The 13,065-nt window shown below is 43.3% G+C and overlaps 1 protein-coding gene across 4 annotated transcripts in view; it reads left to right on the top strand.

Annotated features, from left to right (window-relative positions):
* The window catches only part of LOC115170043 (UDP-N-acetylglucosamine transporter-like), a 40,010-nt gene that overhangs the window by 15,264 nt on the left and 11,681 nt on the right, over positions 1 to 13,065 (top strand). For 2 of the 4 annotated variants that reach the window (XM_029726281.1, XM_029726278.1), the window contains 5 exons: positions 4,128 to 4,404; positions 4,682 to 4,836; positions 5,012 to 5,134; positions 5,382 to 5,556; positions 7,097 to 7,215. In XM_029726281.1, coding sequence (XP_029582141.1) covers positions 4,128 to 4,404; positions 4,682 to 4,836; positions 5,012 to 5,134; positions 5,382 to 5,556; positions 7,097 to 7,215 — 849 coding nt within the window. Of the gene's footprint in view, positions 1 to 539; positions 855 to 950; positions 1,106 to 3,946; positions 4,026 to 4,127; positions 4,405 to 4,681; positions 4,837 to 5,011; positions 5,135 to 5,381; positions 5,557 to 7,096; positions 7,216 to 13,065 lie in introns of all 4 variants that reach the window. The other 2 variants (XM_029726277.1, XM_029726280.1) reach the window with 2 other exon arrangements.

Genomic DNA, 13,065 nt, shown 5'->3' with positions numbered 1-13,065 from the left:
CCCCAAGAAAGTAAACCTCTCTGTTTACATCAAATACACTATCAAGCATTTCACACATATTATTTAGATACTGACTGGCCTATAGTAATGCCCCAAAAGAGAAGGCTTTACATGTGATCAGGTGATCCTGCAACCACAACATTTCAATAACACTTGACATAAGATGTTCCAAAGCATGACAGGGATATGGCTCTGTGTGTGTGTGTGTGTGTGTGTGTGTGTGTGTGTGTGTGTATATATATATATATATATATATATATATATATATATATATTCAGCAACCCCTCCCCCATAAGAATTCCTGTCCTGGGTGAACTGCAAACTTTTCTTCAGGTCCCGGACCTCTCTGGTCAGGTCGTCCATTCTTTTATTAGTTGACTCCACCAGTATTTGGACAAAACACTTGAAGCTATTTTCTTGTTGTTGTAACAACTGCTTGTAGAACTCAGTTTGTTCATTTGAAAGATCCTTCACCTGTGATAGAGAGACACCACTGTCTTTAACAGTACTCCCGCCGGCTTTGGTCTTTGTCATTGTAGCACAGAGGGTTACGCTGTTACTCCTCGCAGTTCCAGACAGTGCAGGTCGTTGGAAGATTGGAAATGACAACAACAAACAGCAGGGATCTAGACATTCACAAGCCCGGGACAATCCACGGTCACTGCTGCAATGGCTAACCGTGTTGTGGTCTGCATTCAAGCCCTCCATAAAACCCTGTTAGCTTGATAGGCAGCTGGGCTAACTGCTACGCCAAGCAGCTCCTCTAACCTGGCCTTGGACGGAATGATCACTGGACAGATAGTAGCAATCCCAGCAACTGATGCCAGAAAAGTCGCAGGATCGAAACACAAAAGGTAGCTAGCTAGAAACTAAGCTTTTCCAATAGACTTTCAAAACTTTCCAAAACAAATAACCGAGCTCTCCTTCATTCCATATTCCATGTTCACCAGGAAGTGACAATAAACAGGACTTGATGGACGCCACAGACGCTGTTAGAGAGAGGCATCAAAGTCTATTGGCATCCATCATGCTGCTCTCCAGACCGGGGACATTCTAGCACTTGTGTGGGTTGTCAGGAATGCAGAGATGTTCAAAACCCAACCAGGTATAGAGTTCACATTCCCTGGTTTTAACAGAAACGTTCTCTCAAAGGTGAAGTACAGTTAATTGTGGGGGGTGGATGAGTTTCAAATTGAAGAAGTAGAGAAATGTTCCCGTTTGATTTGAAACAACTTAGGTACGAGGCTATCCGTGTTGCGAAACAGAATGTAAGCTCGCGAGATCAGGATGGTTTGTACAAATTTTAGCTAGCTATGGTTTTTAAAGCGGTACAACAACAAACAATTACTAAATTACTAAATCGTTTTTTTTTATGTATTTTGATGCATCAGTACATGTTATGTTTACTTCACAATTTGGCACAGTGCAGGGTGAGCTTCCTGTTTGAAGCTTTCTTTGCCCCCCTCTATGATGTCATCAATGAAGTGATGTGATTTTGATCATGTGGTTTCTCTGCAAGGGCTTAGTAACAGTAGCTTTGGTTGTCTTTTGTCAGGGTTAAGCTGTTCCAGTTCATATGAAGTCCCACTCTTTCTGAATTCACCCTATATGAACTGCAAAAAACTAATTCATAAACGTTTACTATTGAGCGAGCTACAATTGTTGAAAGACAACTAAGGAATAGAATTGGCTGGGGAATATAAATTGATAGACTGTTAGTTTTATGATGTTTATAGGATAATTTCAAGATCCAACCATAATACACGGTAAACCATTGACTCATTGTTATATTAATTTTGCAACATGCAACAATCCGGTACAGTAACAACTGTGCTTATTATCTATGGTGACTGCGTAAAGTCTTCAACATCTGACCCGCTGCCCTGTTTTCCCCAAATCTTAAACTAACCCTCAAATCCTTTCAAATAATTATGTCAAATAAAGCAACGTATATAATGTGCCAAATAAACACTAGGCCTAAAGCATAGGCAACAAATGTGAGCTGGTAGACAAAGGTGAAAATTACACTTCCATGCTTTGATGTGGTCGCATCCGTGTGAGCTATAAATTCTAGCGGGTCACTTCATTTGAAATGTTCTATTTTTGGGGCGGATAAAACCATGATTTGGTCAAATATCCTTATTCCTGCATAAGTGTTTGCACTGCCCGTTTCTCCCCATGTTAAAGCGTTTGCCCTGTTTCTCCCTGTGTTAGTAGCCTAGATTGAGAGAAGGGGAGGAAGAGAAAAATGCAATTGCACGAAGAAACAGTGGGTTATTTTGGTTTCTAGTTTCCCCTTCCTCAGTAATTAGCCCCAATTGAATTCACCTATGTGATATTTTTTCACATCTAGATGTAAGCAAATTAATCTCTAATGAACAAAATAAATCTACAATTATGGAGCCCTATTTTGACAGTAAAATTATAGCAACAATAGCCTAATTGTCATGAAAGGCCATCACAACATTGAATTTTAAAAAGAAACAAGTGACATGATCCCACAGGAAATGTGGGAGTTTCTTAAATGCTCTAGAATTGACAATATTGGTATATCCAGAGACCAAAAAGCTGAAAAGATAAACACTTATTGTTTGCAGGAGGGTAGAATTGCATTGAATCAAATTATTCCTTTCCAATTATTTACCGACTGTAAGGGCAGGTTTTTGATTTTGTTCTTAACTGACTTGCCTAGTTAAAAAAAAACAAAAAAAACAGGCACAATAATGTTGAAGGTACGTAGGGCACAGGGTGTCATCATATAACTATAAGCTCCACTCCACATTAAATTCTAAATTCCTACTGCTTGCAAAATAAAAATGGTCAACTATAAATATGTTTGTCCGGACTTTCAAGAATGTCTGAATTGCTTCGCCTTGCTTTTCTAGTTGGCTGGCAAGTTTCACCATCCAATTATTTCAGATCTACAAGAGTGCAAGTTTCACCATGGTATGGACCAAGGCGCATGAGAATTATTAGAATATAGATAGGTGGAATGGCATACAGGCTGTTGCCAATTTATGAATGCGCAATTTGGCTAAATGGGTAATGGAAACACTCGGGAACATCCATCTGTTTTTATAGAGACAAGAAAGTTATGCTGCATTCAAAAGAACTGGGAACTCTGAAAAATACAAGGTCAAATCATGATGTCAGTGATCTTCAGGTTGGAAAGTTAGAACTCTAGAAATAGGCCTGAGTTCCCGAGTTGGAATTCCGAGTTGGATGATCGTTGAAAAAGATTTTTCCCAATCGGAACTCGTTTTTCTTCAAGTTCCCATTTGTTTTGAACACACTGAAGTCAGAAGTCAGAGATTTAACTGTCTTGTATCGATTTAAAAACAGTCGATGAAAACTGCATAAAATGGAAACACACCCCAGCAGGCAATTGTCGCATCTGTTTTCTATGCGAACTTTCTAAATGTCGACAGACCTGGGTTCGATCCCAGGCTGTATCACAACCGGCCGTGATCGGGTGTTCCACAGTGCGGCGCACAATTGGCTTTACTTGGCTCATCGCGCTCTAGTGACTCCTTATGGCGGGCCGGGAGCCTGCAGGCTGACCTCGGTCATCAGTGGAACGGTGTTTCCTCTGACACATTGGTGCGGCTGGCTTCTGGGTTAAGCTGGTGGGTGTTAAGCAGCGCGGTTTGGGGGTCATGTTTCAGAGGACGCATGACTCAACCTTCATCTCCCGAGCCCATTGGGGAGTTGCAGCAGTGAGACAAGATCGAAATTGGGGAGAAAAAGTTCCTCATGGAGGGGGTGGCACCATACAGAGGCAAAATGATAATTGACTATGTTGCTAGAGATTAATGTGACAGAAGAATAGAAACAAAGTAGATTCATTGTTGTAATGCGCCTTTGTGCGCGCCAGTCTGTTGGTAGCTCTGCCAGCCTATGAAACCAGTAGGTCGATCTGTTCTAATCATTAGTTTTGGTCAATCAGGGCGAAAATGATCTTCTCCAAGCTGCAAACCGTTCTGCAGCTTTGCGAAGCACATGTGCATCAAGTACGGAAGATGCAGGTTAGACATCCGGCAAAAACAACGTATTGCAAAACGCATGTGCATCTGCTGGGCTTATGGCATAACCCAGCCTATCTCACTGTCTATCTATCTCTCCCACAGCCTAAACCAGGCCTTTCACGCTTCGCCTCATCCCCTGACTCTATGGAGGCATCCCACCTCGTTTCCATGTCATCGCCCTGTGTCTCCCCATCCCAATCACAGCTCAAGTACATGTCCCTGGGCGTGCTGGTGCTGCAGACCACCTCACTGGTGCTCACCATGAGGTACTCACGCACACTGCAGGGCGAGGGGCCCCGCTACCTAGCCTCCTCAGCCGTGGTGTTGGCCGAACTGCTTAAGATCCTCATCTGCCTGCTGCTCGTCTTCTATGACCACAGTAAGTCTAGTCATCCATCCATCTGGCTGGCTGGCTGGTTGGTTGGCTGTCTGTCTATCCGTCTGGCTAGCTGTCCATCTGGCTGTCCGTCTGGCTGGTTGGCTGTCTGTCTGTAACACAGTCAATGGATAAACAATGACAGCAGAGATAATACTCCTACAGTATCTTTGTCTTTCTAATGACAGCAGAGAGAAGACTCCTACAGTTTCTTTGTCTTTCAATCTCTGTCTTAGGCTTCATTGTGTGGCCATTACATTTCTGTCTGTCTTTCTGTCAGGCTTCAGTTTTTGTGTGTTGAATCGGGTGCTGAAGGAAGAGATTCTCAATAAGCCCATGGAGACGTTGAAGCTGGCCATCCCATCAGGCATCTACACACTCCAGAATAACCTTCTCTATATCGCCCTGTCCAATCTGGACGCTGCTACCTACCAGGTGAGAGATGTGAGAGATGTGACACCCGTGTGTGTGCATGTGCGTGTGTGCTGCAACATGTATAAGGGGAACAAATGGAGGGGCTCAGTTTAAGGGGAACACTTAGCGCCTTCATACTCCATTTCATGTCCAATTTCGACTGGCACAAATTTAAATTGATATTCTCCCCAACCAGGTGACGTACCAGCTGAAGATCCTGACCACGGCCCTGTTCTCAGTATCCATGCTGGGGAAGAGACTGGGGCTCTACCAGTGGCTGTCCCTGCTCATCCTCATGACTGGTATCGCTCTCGTTCAGGTAACAAGGCTAAACACACCCGACAAGTCAATAACTCATCATTCCTGTTTGCATGTGTTTTGTCCGATTAGTCGTTGATCTTCGAGTATCCACATTAGGGAGGCAGAAGTCTAAATTGTTCTAAAGTTCACAGGTTTTTCAGGATAATTTGAATAAATCAGTGGTAACATGATGTCCAGGAAAAGTTTATTGAATTTTTACCCAGGTTTCCCATACTGAGTGATGTAGTGTGTGTTTGTCTCCACAGTGGCCTACAGAGTCCCTGGGTGGGCCATCTCCGACGCCTCTGTCTGCAGGCTCCCAGTTACTCGGTGTGACAGCCATACTGATAGCCTGCTTCTCCAGTGGCTTCGCTGGAGTCTACTTTGAGAAGATCCTCAAAGAGACCAACCAGAGTGTGTGGGTCCGTAACATCCAGCTAGGTCAGCATCACTGGAACCTGTTTGTTTGTTTGTTTGTTTGTGCATGATTGGTTCATTGATTCATTTAATTCTACATAAATGGTAATCTCTTGGTATGTGTGAATATCTTTCCACTTTCTCTATAGCGATTACACCATTTATATAATTTATGGTCTCTCCATGTAATCCAGAGCTTCTAAAAAAAAAACATTAAATCATCGACTTCAATTAAATCGAATGTATTTTCACAACAGTATAGCAACTTTAGGTTGGAGGCACCATCCCATAGCCCTTGTAATTCCAATCCTTAGGCAATGTCCTGGTGCCAAAATGGTGATCTTAGCTCATGAAACCATAAACTATACAAGCATGTAATTATAAACCGTGAAAAGCAATGGAATACTTGACAATTATTTTAGAGTCCTCCCTCAAAACCTCACCCATTTATCTCCCTCTTTCTTTCCCTTTCGTTCTCTCTCTCTCTCACACACATATTGATGCACACACACACACATGTTCACACACTCAAAATCACCATATAGTATACGTTGCTTCTACAATTTATTATGTGTATCCTGCTGCTCAGTCACTTTTACCCCTGATTACATAACTATCACCAATATCCCTGCACATTGATATTGGTACTGGTATTGACCTTGTATATAAATAAAATAGTATTTGTCACATGTACCAAATACAACAGGTGTAGACTTTACTGTGCAATGCTTACTTAGGAGCCCTTTCCCAACAGTGTTAAAAAGTAAAAAACATTTTCTAAATATGCAAAGGAAAAAGTAAGAAAAGAGAAAAATAAGAAGAAATAGTAACAGAATAATAAAAACAACGAGGCTATTTACAAGGAGTACCGAGGCGATGGGCAGGGTTACGAGGTAGTTGAGGTAATATGTACATGTAGGTAGAGGTAAACGTGACTACGAAAATCAGGATAGATAACAGAGTAGCAGCAGCGTATGTGAATAATGTGAAAGTGTGTGTGTGCGGTGTCAATATGCATGTAGTGTGTGTGTTGGAGTGTGTGGGTAGAGTCTAGTGAGTGTGTGGGTAGAGTCTAGTGAGTGTGTGGGTAGAGTCTAGTGAGTGTGTGGGTAGAGTCTAGTGAGTGTGTGTGTGGTAGAGTCTAGTGAGTGTGTGGGTAGAGTCTAGTGAGTGTGTGTGGTAGAGTCTAGTGAGTGAAAGAGAGTCCAGGTAGCCATTTGATTAATTGTCCAGCAGTCTTATGGCTTGGGGGTACAAGCTGTTCAGGAGCCTTTTGGTCCCAGACTTGGTCCTCCGGTAGAAGAGAGAACAGTCTATGACTTGGGTGGCTGGAATATATAGTGTGTTTTGTATTTCTACTGTGTATTTTATCTGACTCAGCATTGATTCCGTGCTCTTTAAGGACACTTTTCTATTTTTTTCATTTTTTTTAATATTGAATACTGCATTGTTGAGGAAGAACTTGCAAGTAAGCATTTCACTGTACTGTTTACACCTGCTGTATCCTGTGCATGTGACAAATAAATGTTGATTTGACCTCTCTCTCTCTCCCTCCCTCTCCTAGGTTTGTTTGGCCTGGTGTTTGGTCTAATGGGAGTGTTTGTGTACGACGGAGAGAGAGTGAGGGAGTCCGGAGTGTTCCAAGGCTACAACTCACTCACCTGGACTGTTGTGGCCCTGCAGGTAATGTACATATGCTTATATGTTATAACTCAGGCCATACAAAACTATGAAATAACACATATGGAATCATGAAGTGACCAAAAAAGCGTTAAACAAATCTAAATATATTTTAGATTCTTCAAAGTAGCCACCCTTTGCCTGATGACAGCTTTGCAAACTCTTGGCATTCTCTCAACCAGCTTCATGAGGTAGTCACCTGGAATGCATTTCAATTAACAGGTGTGTCTTGTTAATTTGTGGAATGTCTTTCCTTCTTAATGTGTTTGAGCCAATCAGTTGTGTTGTGACAAGGTAGGGAAGGTATACAGAAGATAGCCCTATGTGGTAAAAGACCAAGTCCATATTAGGACAAGAACAGCTCAAATAAGCAGAGAGTAATGACAGTCCATCATTACTTTAAGACATGAAGGTCAGTCAACATGGAAAATTTCAAGAACTTTTAATGTTTCTTCAAGTGCAGTCACAAAAACCATCAGGCGCTATGATGAAACTGGCTCTTATGAGGATGTCACAGGAAAGGAAGACCCAGAGTTACCTCTGCTGTAGAAGATGAGTTCATTAGAGATAACTGCACCTCAGATTGCAACCCAAATTGATGTTTCAAAGAGTTCAAGTAACAGACACATCTCAACATCAAATGTTCAGAGGAGACTGCGTGAATCAGGCCTTTATGGTCGAATTTCTCAAAAGAAACCACTACTAAAGGACATCAATAAGAAGAAGAGACTTGCTTGGGCCAAGAAACACAACAATGGACATTAAACCGGTGGATATTTGTCCTTTTGTCTGGAGTCCAAATTGGAGATTTTTGGTTCCAACCGCAGTGTCTTTGTGAGATGCAGAGTAGGTGAATGGATGATCTCCACATGTGTGGTTCCCACCGTGAAGCATGGAGGAGGAGTTGTGATGGTGTGGGGGTGCTTTGCTGGTGACACTGTCTGTGATTTATTTAGAATTCAAGGCACACTTAACCAGCACAGCTACCACAGCATTCTGCAGTGATACCCCATCCCATCTGGGTTGGGCTTAGTGGGACTATCATTTGTTTTTCAACAGGACAATTACCCAAAACACACCTCCAGGCTGTGTAAGGGCTATTTGACCAAGAAGGAGAGTGATGGTGCTGTATCAGATGACCTGGCCTCCACAATCACCCGACCTCAACCCAATTGAGATGATTTGGGATGAGTTGGACCACAGAGTGAAGGAAAAGCAGCCAACAACTGCTCAGCATATGTGGGAACTCCTTCAAGAGTGTTGGAAAAGCATTCCAGGTGAAGCTGAAGCTGGTTGAGAGAATGCGAAGATTGTGCAAAGCTGTCATCAAGGCAAAGGGTTGCTACTTTGAAGTATATAAAATATATTCTGATTTGTTTAACACTCTTTTGGTTACTACATGATTCCATATGTGTTATTCCATAGTTTTGATGTCTTCACTATTATTCTGCAATGTAGAAAATAGTACAAATAAAGAAAAACCCTTGAATTAGTAGGATTGTCCAAACTTTTGACTGGTACTGTATATAAAGTGTAATATTTGGATTTAAAATCAAAATTGAATACATTTCTTCAAAAAAAATTGTTTTAATTCTCCCCAATTTTTGATCTTGTCTCATTGCTGCAACTCCCTAACGGGCTCGGGAGAGGCAAAGGTGGAGTCATTCGTCCTCCGAAACATGACCCACCTAACCGCGCTTAACCCGGAAGCCAGCCGCACCAATGTGTCGGAGGAAACATCGTTCAACTGGCGACCGGGGTCAGCCCACAGGCACCCAGCCCACCACAAGGAGTCGCTAGAGCGCCATGAGCCAAGTAAAGCCCCACCAGTCAGACCCCCCCCATCCCGGACCAATTGTGCGCTGTCCTATGGGACTCCCAGCCACGGCCAGTTGTGACACAGCCCGGGAATGAACACGGGTCTGTAGTAACCCCTCCAGCAATGCAATGCAGTGCCTTAAACTGCTGCGCCGCTCAGGAGGACAAAATGTAATACATTTCAAGTCTATATCTGACATGGTACAAGTGTATTCTTTTTTTTAAAAGCCCATAACAATAGCTGTGGGAAGCAGGGGTGCTGAGGGTGCTGCAGCATCCCCTGAAAAATCTGAATTAAAACCAAATATTAATAAATAAAAAAATATGGAACTTTTTTTTTCTCTCACAAAAGCAGTGCACTGGGCCTTTACTAGTCCTGCATTAGCTGACAGATATCCACCTCATTTTCGAATGCTTTTAAAACACAGAAGCCAAATTCAGAAACTATGGATACAACTTCCTCCATGCTCATGCATTATCATAATTCATCTACTCGCCATTAGAAATCTCTGAATGTAATAGCATGTTTCTGTTAGCTTATACATCATGTACTACCCCCCCCTGTTATTAATAATAATAATACTAATACGCATAACAATACAATACTAATACGCATAACAATAACACAATATTTTAGTTCTGTGTTTAGTATGATTTTAGTGGCAAAGGAGAATAAGAAAATCCTGATATGAGGTAAACTCCCAGCAGAGCCCCAAGTCCAATGGGTTTATCCTCTGACATGTTAATGTTAATGTGTTGATGTTCTCCGTATGCATAGCCAGGATGATTTTGCAGTGCATGGTTATCGAACAGGTTTCCTGTTTTATTCATCAGAGGTGTAGGGAGGGGGAAGTCTGAGAATCCCCCAAAATGTAATTATACAGATGATTACCAAAATATGCACACAACAGTATTGTTACCTTGGTTTTTGTGGTGAATGTGAATGAAAAATATATATTTTTTGATAATGGTTTTCATACACATACCTTGTCCATAATGTAGAGGCCTATGGGATATTCATTGAAGAGGTAAGGAAGGAGGATGGTAAATGTGATCTGCATAACATACCAATACAAATTGACGCACCTTTGTATGCCTTCTTGTCTGTATACCTGCAGACAAAGACACACACACACAAGTGAGCAGTTCAGTCAGCTGCACCCAATGTCAAATCAAACTTTATTTGCCACACGCACCGAATACAACAAGTGTAGACTTTACCGTGAAATGCTTACTTACAATCAATCCCTTAACCAACAGTGCAGTTCAAGAAGAAAATATTTACCAAGTAGGCTAAAATAATAATAAAAATAACAATAACGAGGCTATATACAGGGGGCAACGGTACCGAGTCAGTGTGCGGGGGCACAGGCTAGTTGAGGTAATCTGTACATGTAGGTGTGGGCGAAGTGACTATGCATAGGTAACAAAGAAACAGCGAGTAGCAGCAGTGTACGGGGGGGGGGGGGGGGTCGTCAATGTAAATTATCCAGTGGCGATTTTTATGAATTGTTCAGCTTGGGGGTAGAAGCTGTTGAGGAGCTTTTTGGTCCTAGACTTGGTGCTCCGGTACCGCTTGCCGTGCGGTAGCAGAGAAAACAGTCTATAGACTGGAGTCTCTGACAATTTTATGGGGTTTCCTCTGACACCGCCTATTATATAGGTCCTGGATGGCAGGAAGCTTGGCCCCAGTGATGTACTGGGCCATTCGCACCACCCTCTTTAGTGCCGAGCAGTTGCCATACCAGGCAGTGATGCAACCAGTCAGGATGCTCTCGATGGTGCAGCTGTAGAACCTTTTGAGGATCTGGGGGCCCATGCCAAATCTTTTCAGTCTCCTGAGGGGGAAAAGGTTTTGTCGTGCCCTGTTTACGACTGTCTTGGTATGTTTGGACCATGATAGTTCGTTTGTGATGTGGACACCAAGGAACTTGAAACTCTCAACCCGCTCCATTACAGCCCCGTCAATGTTAATGGGGGCCTGTTTGGCCCGCCTTTTCCTGTAGTCCACGACCAGTTCCTTTGTCTTGCTCACATTGAGGGGAGAGGTTGTTGTCCTGGCACCATACTGCCAGCTCTCTGACCTCCTCCCTATAGGCCGTCTCATCGTTGTTGGTGATCAGGCCTACTACTGTTGTGTCGTCAGCAAACTTAATGATGGTGTTGGAGTCGTGTTTGGCCACACAGTCGTGGGTGAACAGGGAATATAGGAGGGGACTAAGTACACACCCCTGAGGGGCCCCAGTGTTACGGATCAGCGTGGCATACGTGTTGTTGCCTACTCTTACCACCCGGGGGCGGCCCATCAGGAAGTCCAGGATCCAGTTGCAGAAGGAGGTTAGAGTCCTTAGCTTAGTGATGAGCTTCGTGGGCACTATGGTGTTGAACTCTGAGCTGTAGTTGATGAACAGCATTCTCACATAGGTGTTCCTTTTGTCCAGGTGAGAAAGGGTGGTGTGGAGTGCGATTGCGTCATCTGTGGGTCTGTTGGGGCGGTATGCAAATTAGAGTGGGTCTAGGGTGTCCGGGAGGATGCTGTTGATGTGAGCCATGACCAGCCTTTCAAAGCACTTCATGGCTACAGATGTGAGTGCCACGGGGCGGTAAATATTTAGTCAGGTTACCTTTGCTTCTTGGGTACAGGGACTATGGTGGTCTTCTTGAAACATGTAGAAATTACAGTTACGGTTCGGTCAGGGAGAGGTTGAAAATGTCAGTGAAGACACTTGATAGTTGGTCCGCACATGCTTTGAGTACACGTCCTGGTAATCCATCTGGCCCAGCAGCTTTGTGAATGTTTAAAAGTTTTGTTCACATTGGCTACCGAGAGCGTTACCACACAGTCATCCAGAACAGCTGGTGCTCTCGTGCATGCTTCAGTGTTGCTTGCCTCGACGCGAGCATTTTATTTTGTATTTTTTTACCTTTATTTAACTAGGCAAGTCAGTTAAAAACAAATTCTTATTTTCAATGACCTAGGAACGGTGGGTTAACTGCCTTGTTTAGGGGCAGAACGACAGATTTGTACCTTGTCAGCTCGGGGATTTGAACTTGCAACCTTTCGGTTACTCGCACAACGCTCTAACCACTAGGCATTTAGCTCGTCTGGTAGGCTCGTGTCACTGGGCAGCTCGTGTCTGGGTTTCCCTTTGTAGTCCGTAATAGTTTTCAAGCCCTGCCACATCCGACGAGCGTCAGAGCCGGTGTAGTAGAATTCAATCTTAATCCAGTATTTACGCTTTGCTTGTTTGATGGTTCATCAGAGGGCATAGCCGGATTTCTTATAAGCGTCCGGATTAGTCTCCCACTCCTTGAAAGCGGCAGCTCTAGCTCTAGCTTAATGCGGATGTTGCCTGTAATCCATCGCTTCTACTTGGGATATGTACGTACAGTCACTGTGGGTACGACGTCATTGATGCACTTATTGATGAAGCCGATGACTGAGGTGGTGTATTCCTCAACGCCATTGGATGAATCCCGGAACATATTCCATTCTGTACTAGCAAAACAGTCCTGTAGTGTAGCATCTGCGTCATCTGACCACTTCCGTATTGAGTGAGTCACTGGTACATCCTGCTTTAGTTTTTGCTTGTATGCAGGAATCAGGAGGATAGAATTGTGGTCAGATTTGCCAAATGGAGGGTGGGGGAGAGCTTTGTATGCATCTCTGTGTGTGGAGTAAAGGTGGTCTAGGATTTTTTTTCCCCCTGTTTGCACATGTGATATGTTGGTAGAAATTTGGTAAAACGGATTTAAGTTTGCCTACATTAAAGTCCCCGACCACTAGGAGCACCACTTCTGGATGAACATTTTCTTCTTTGCTTATGGCCTTATAGAGTTGGTTGAGAGCGGTCTTAGTGCCAGCTTTGCTTTGTGGTGGTAAATAGACGGCTACGAATAATACAGATGAGAACTCTCTTGGTAGATGGTGTGGTCGATAGCTTATCGTAAGGTACTCTACCTCAGGCGAGCAATACCTCGAGACTTCTTTAATATTAGACATCACACACCAGCTGTTATTGACAAAAAGACACA

The sequence above is a fragment of the Salmo trutta genome, chromosome 31 (assembly GCF_901001165.1).
Source record: "Salmo trutta chromosome 31, fSalTru1.1, whole genome shotgun sequence".
In the NCBI taxonomy this organism is placed as follows: Eukaryota; Metazoa; Chordata; class Actinopteri; order Salmoniformes; family Salmonidae; genus Salmo; species Salmo trutta.
This window is presented reverse-complemented; position numbering and strand designations above follow the sequence as displayed.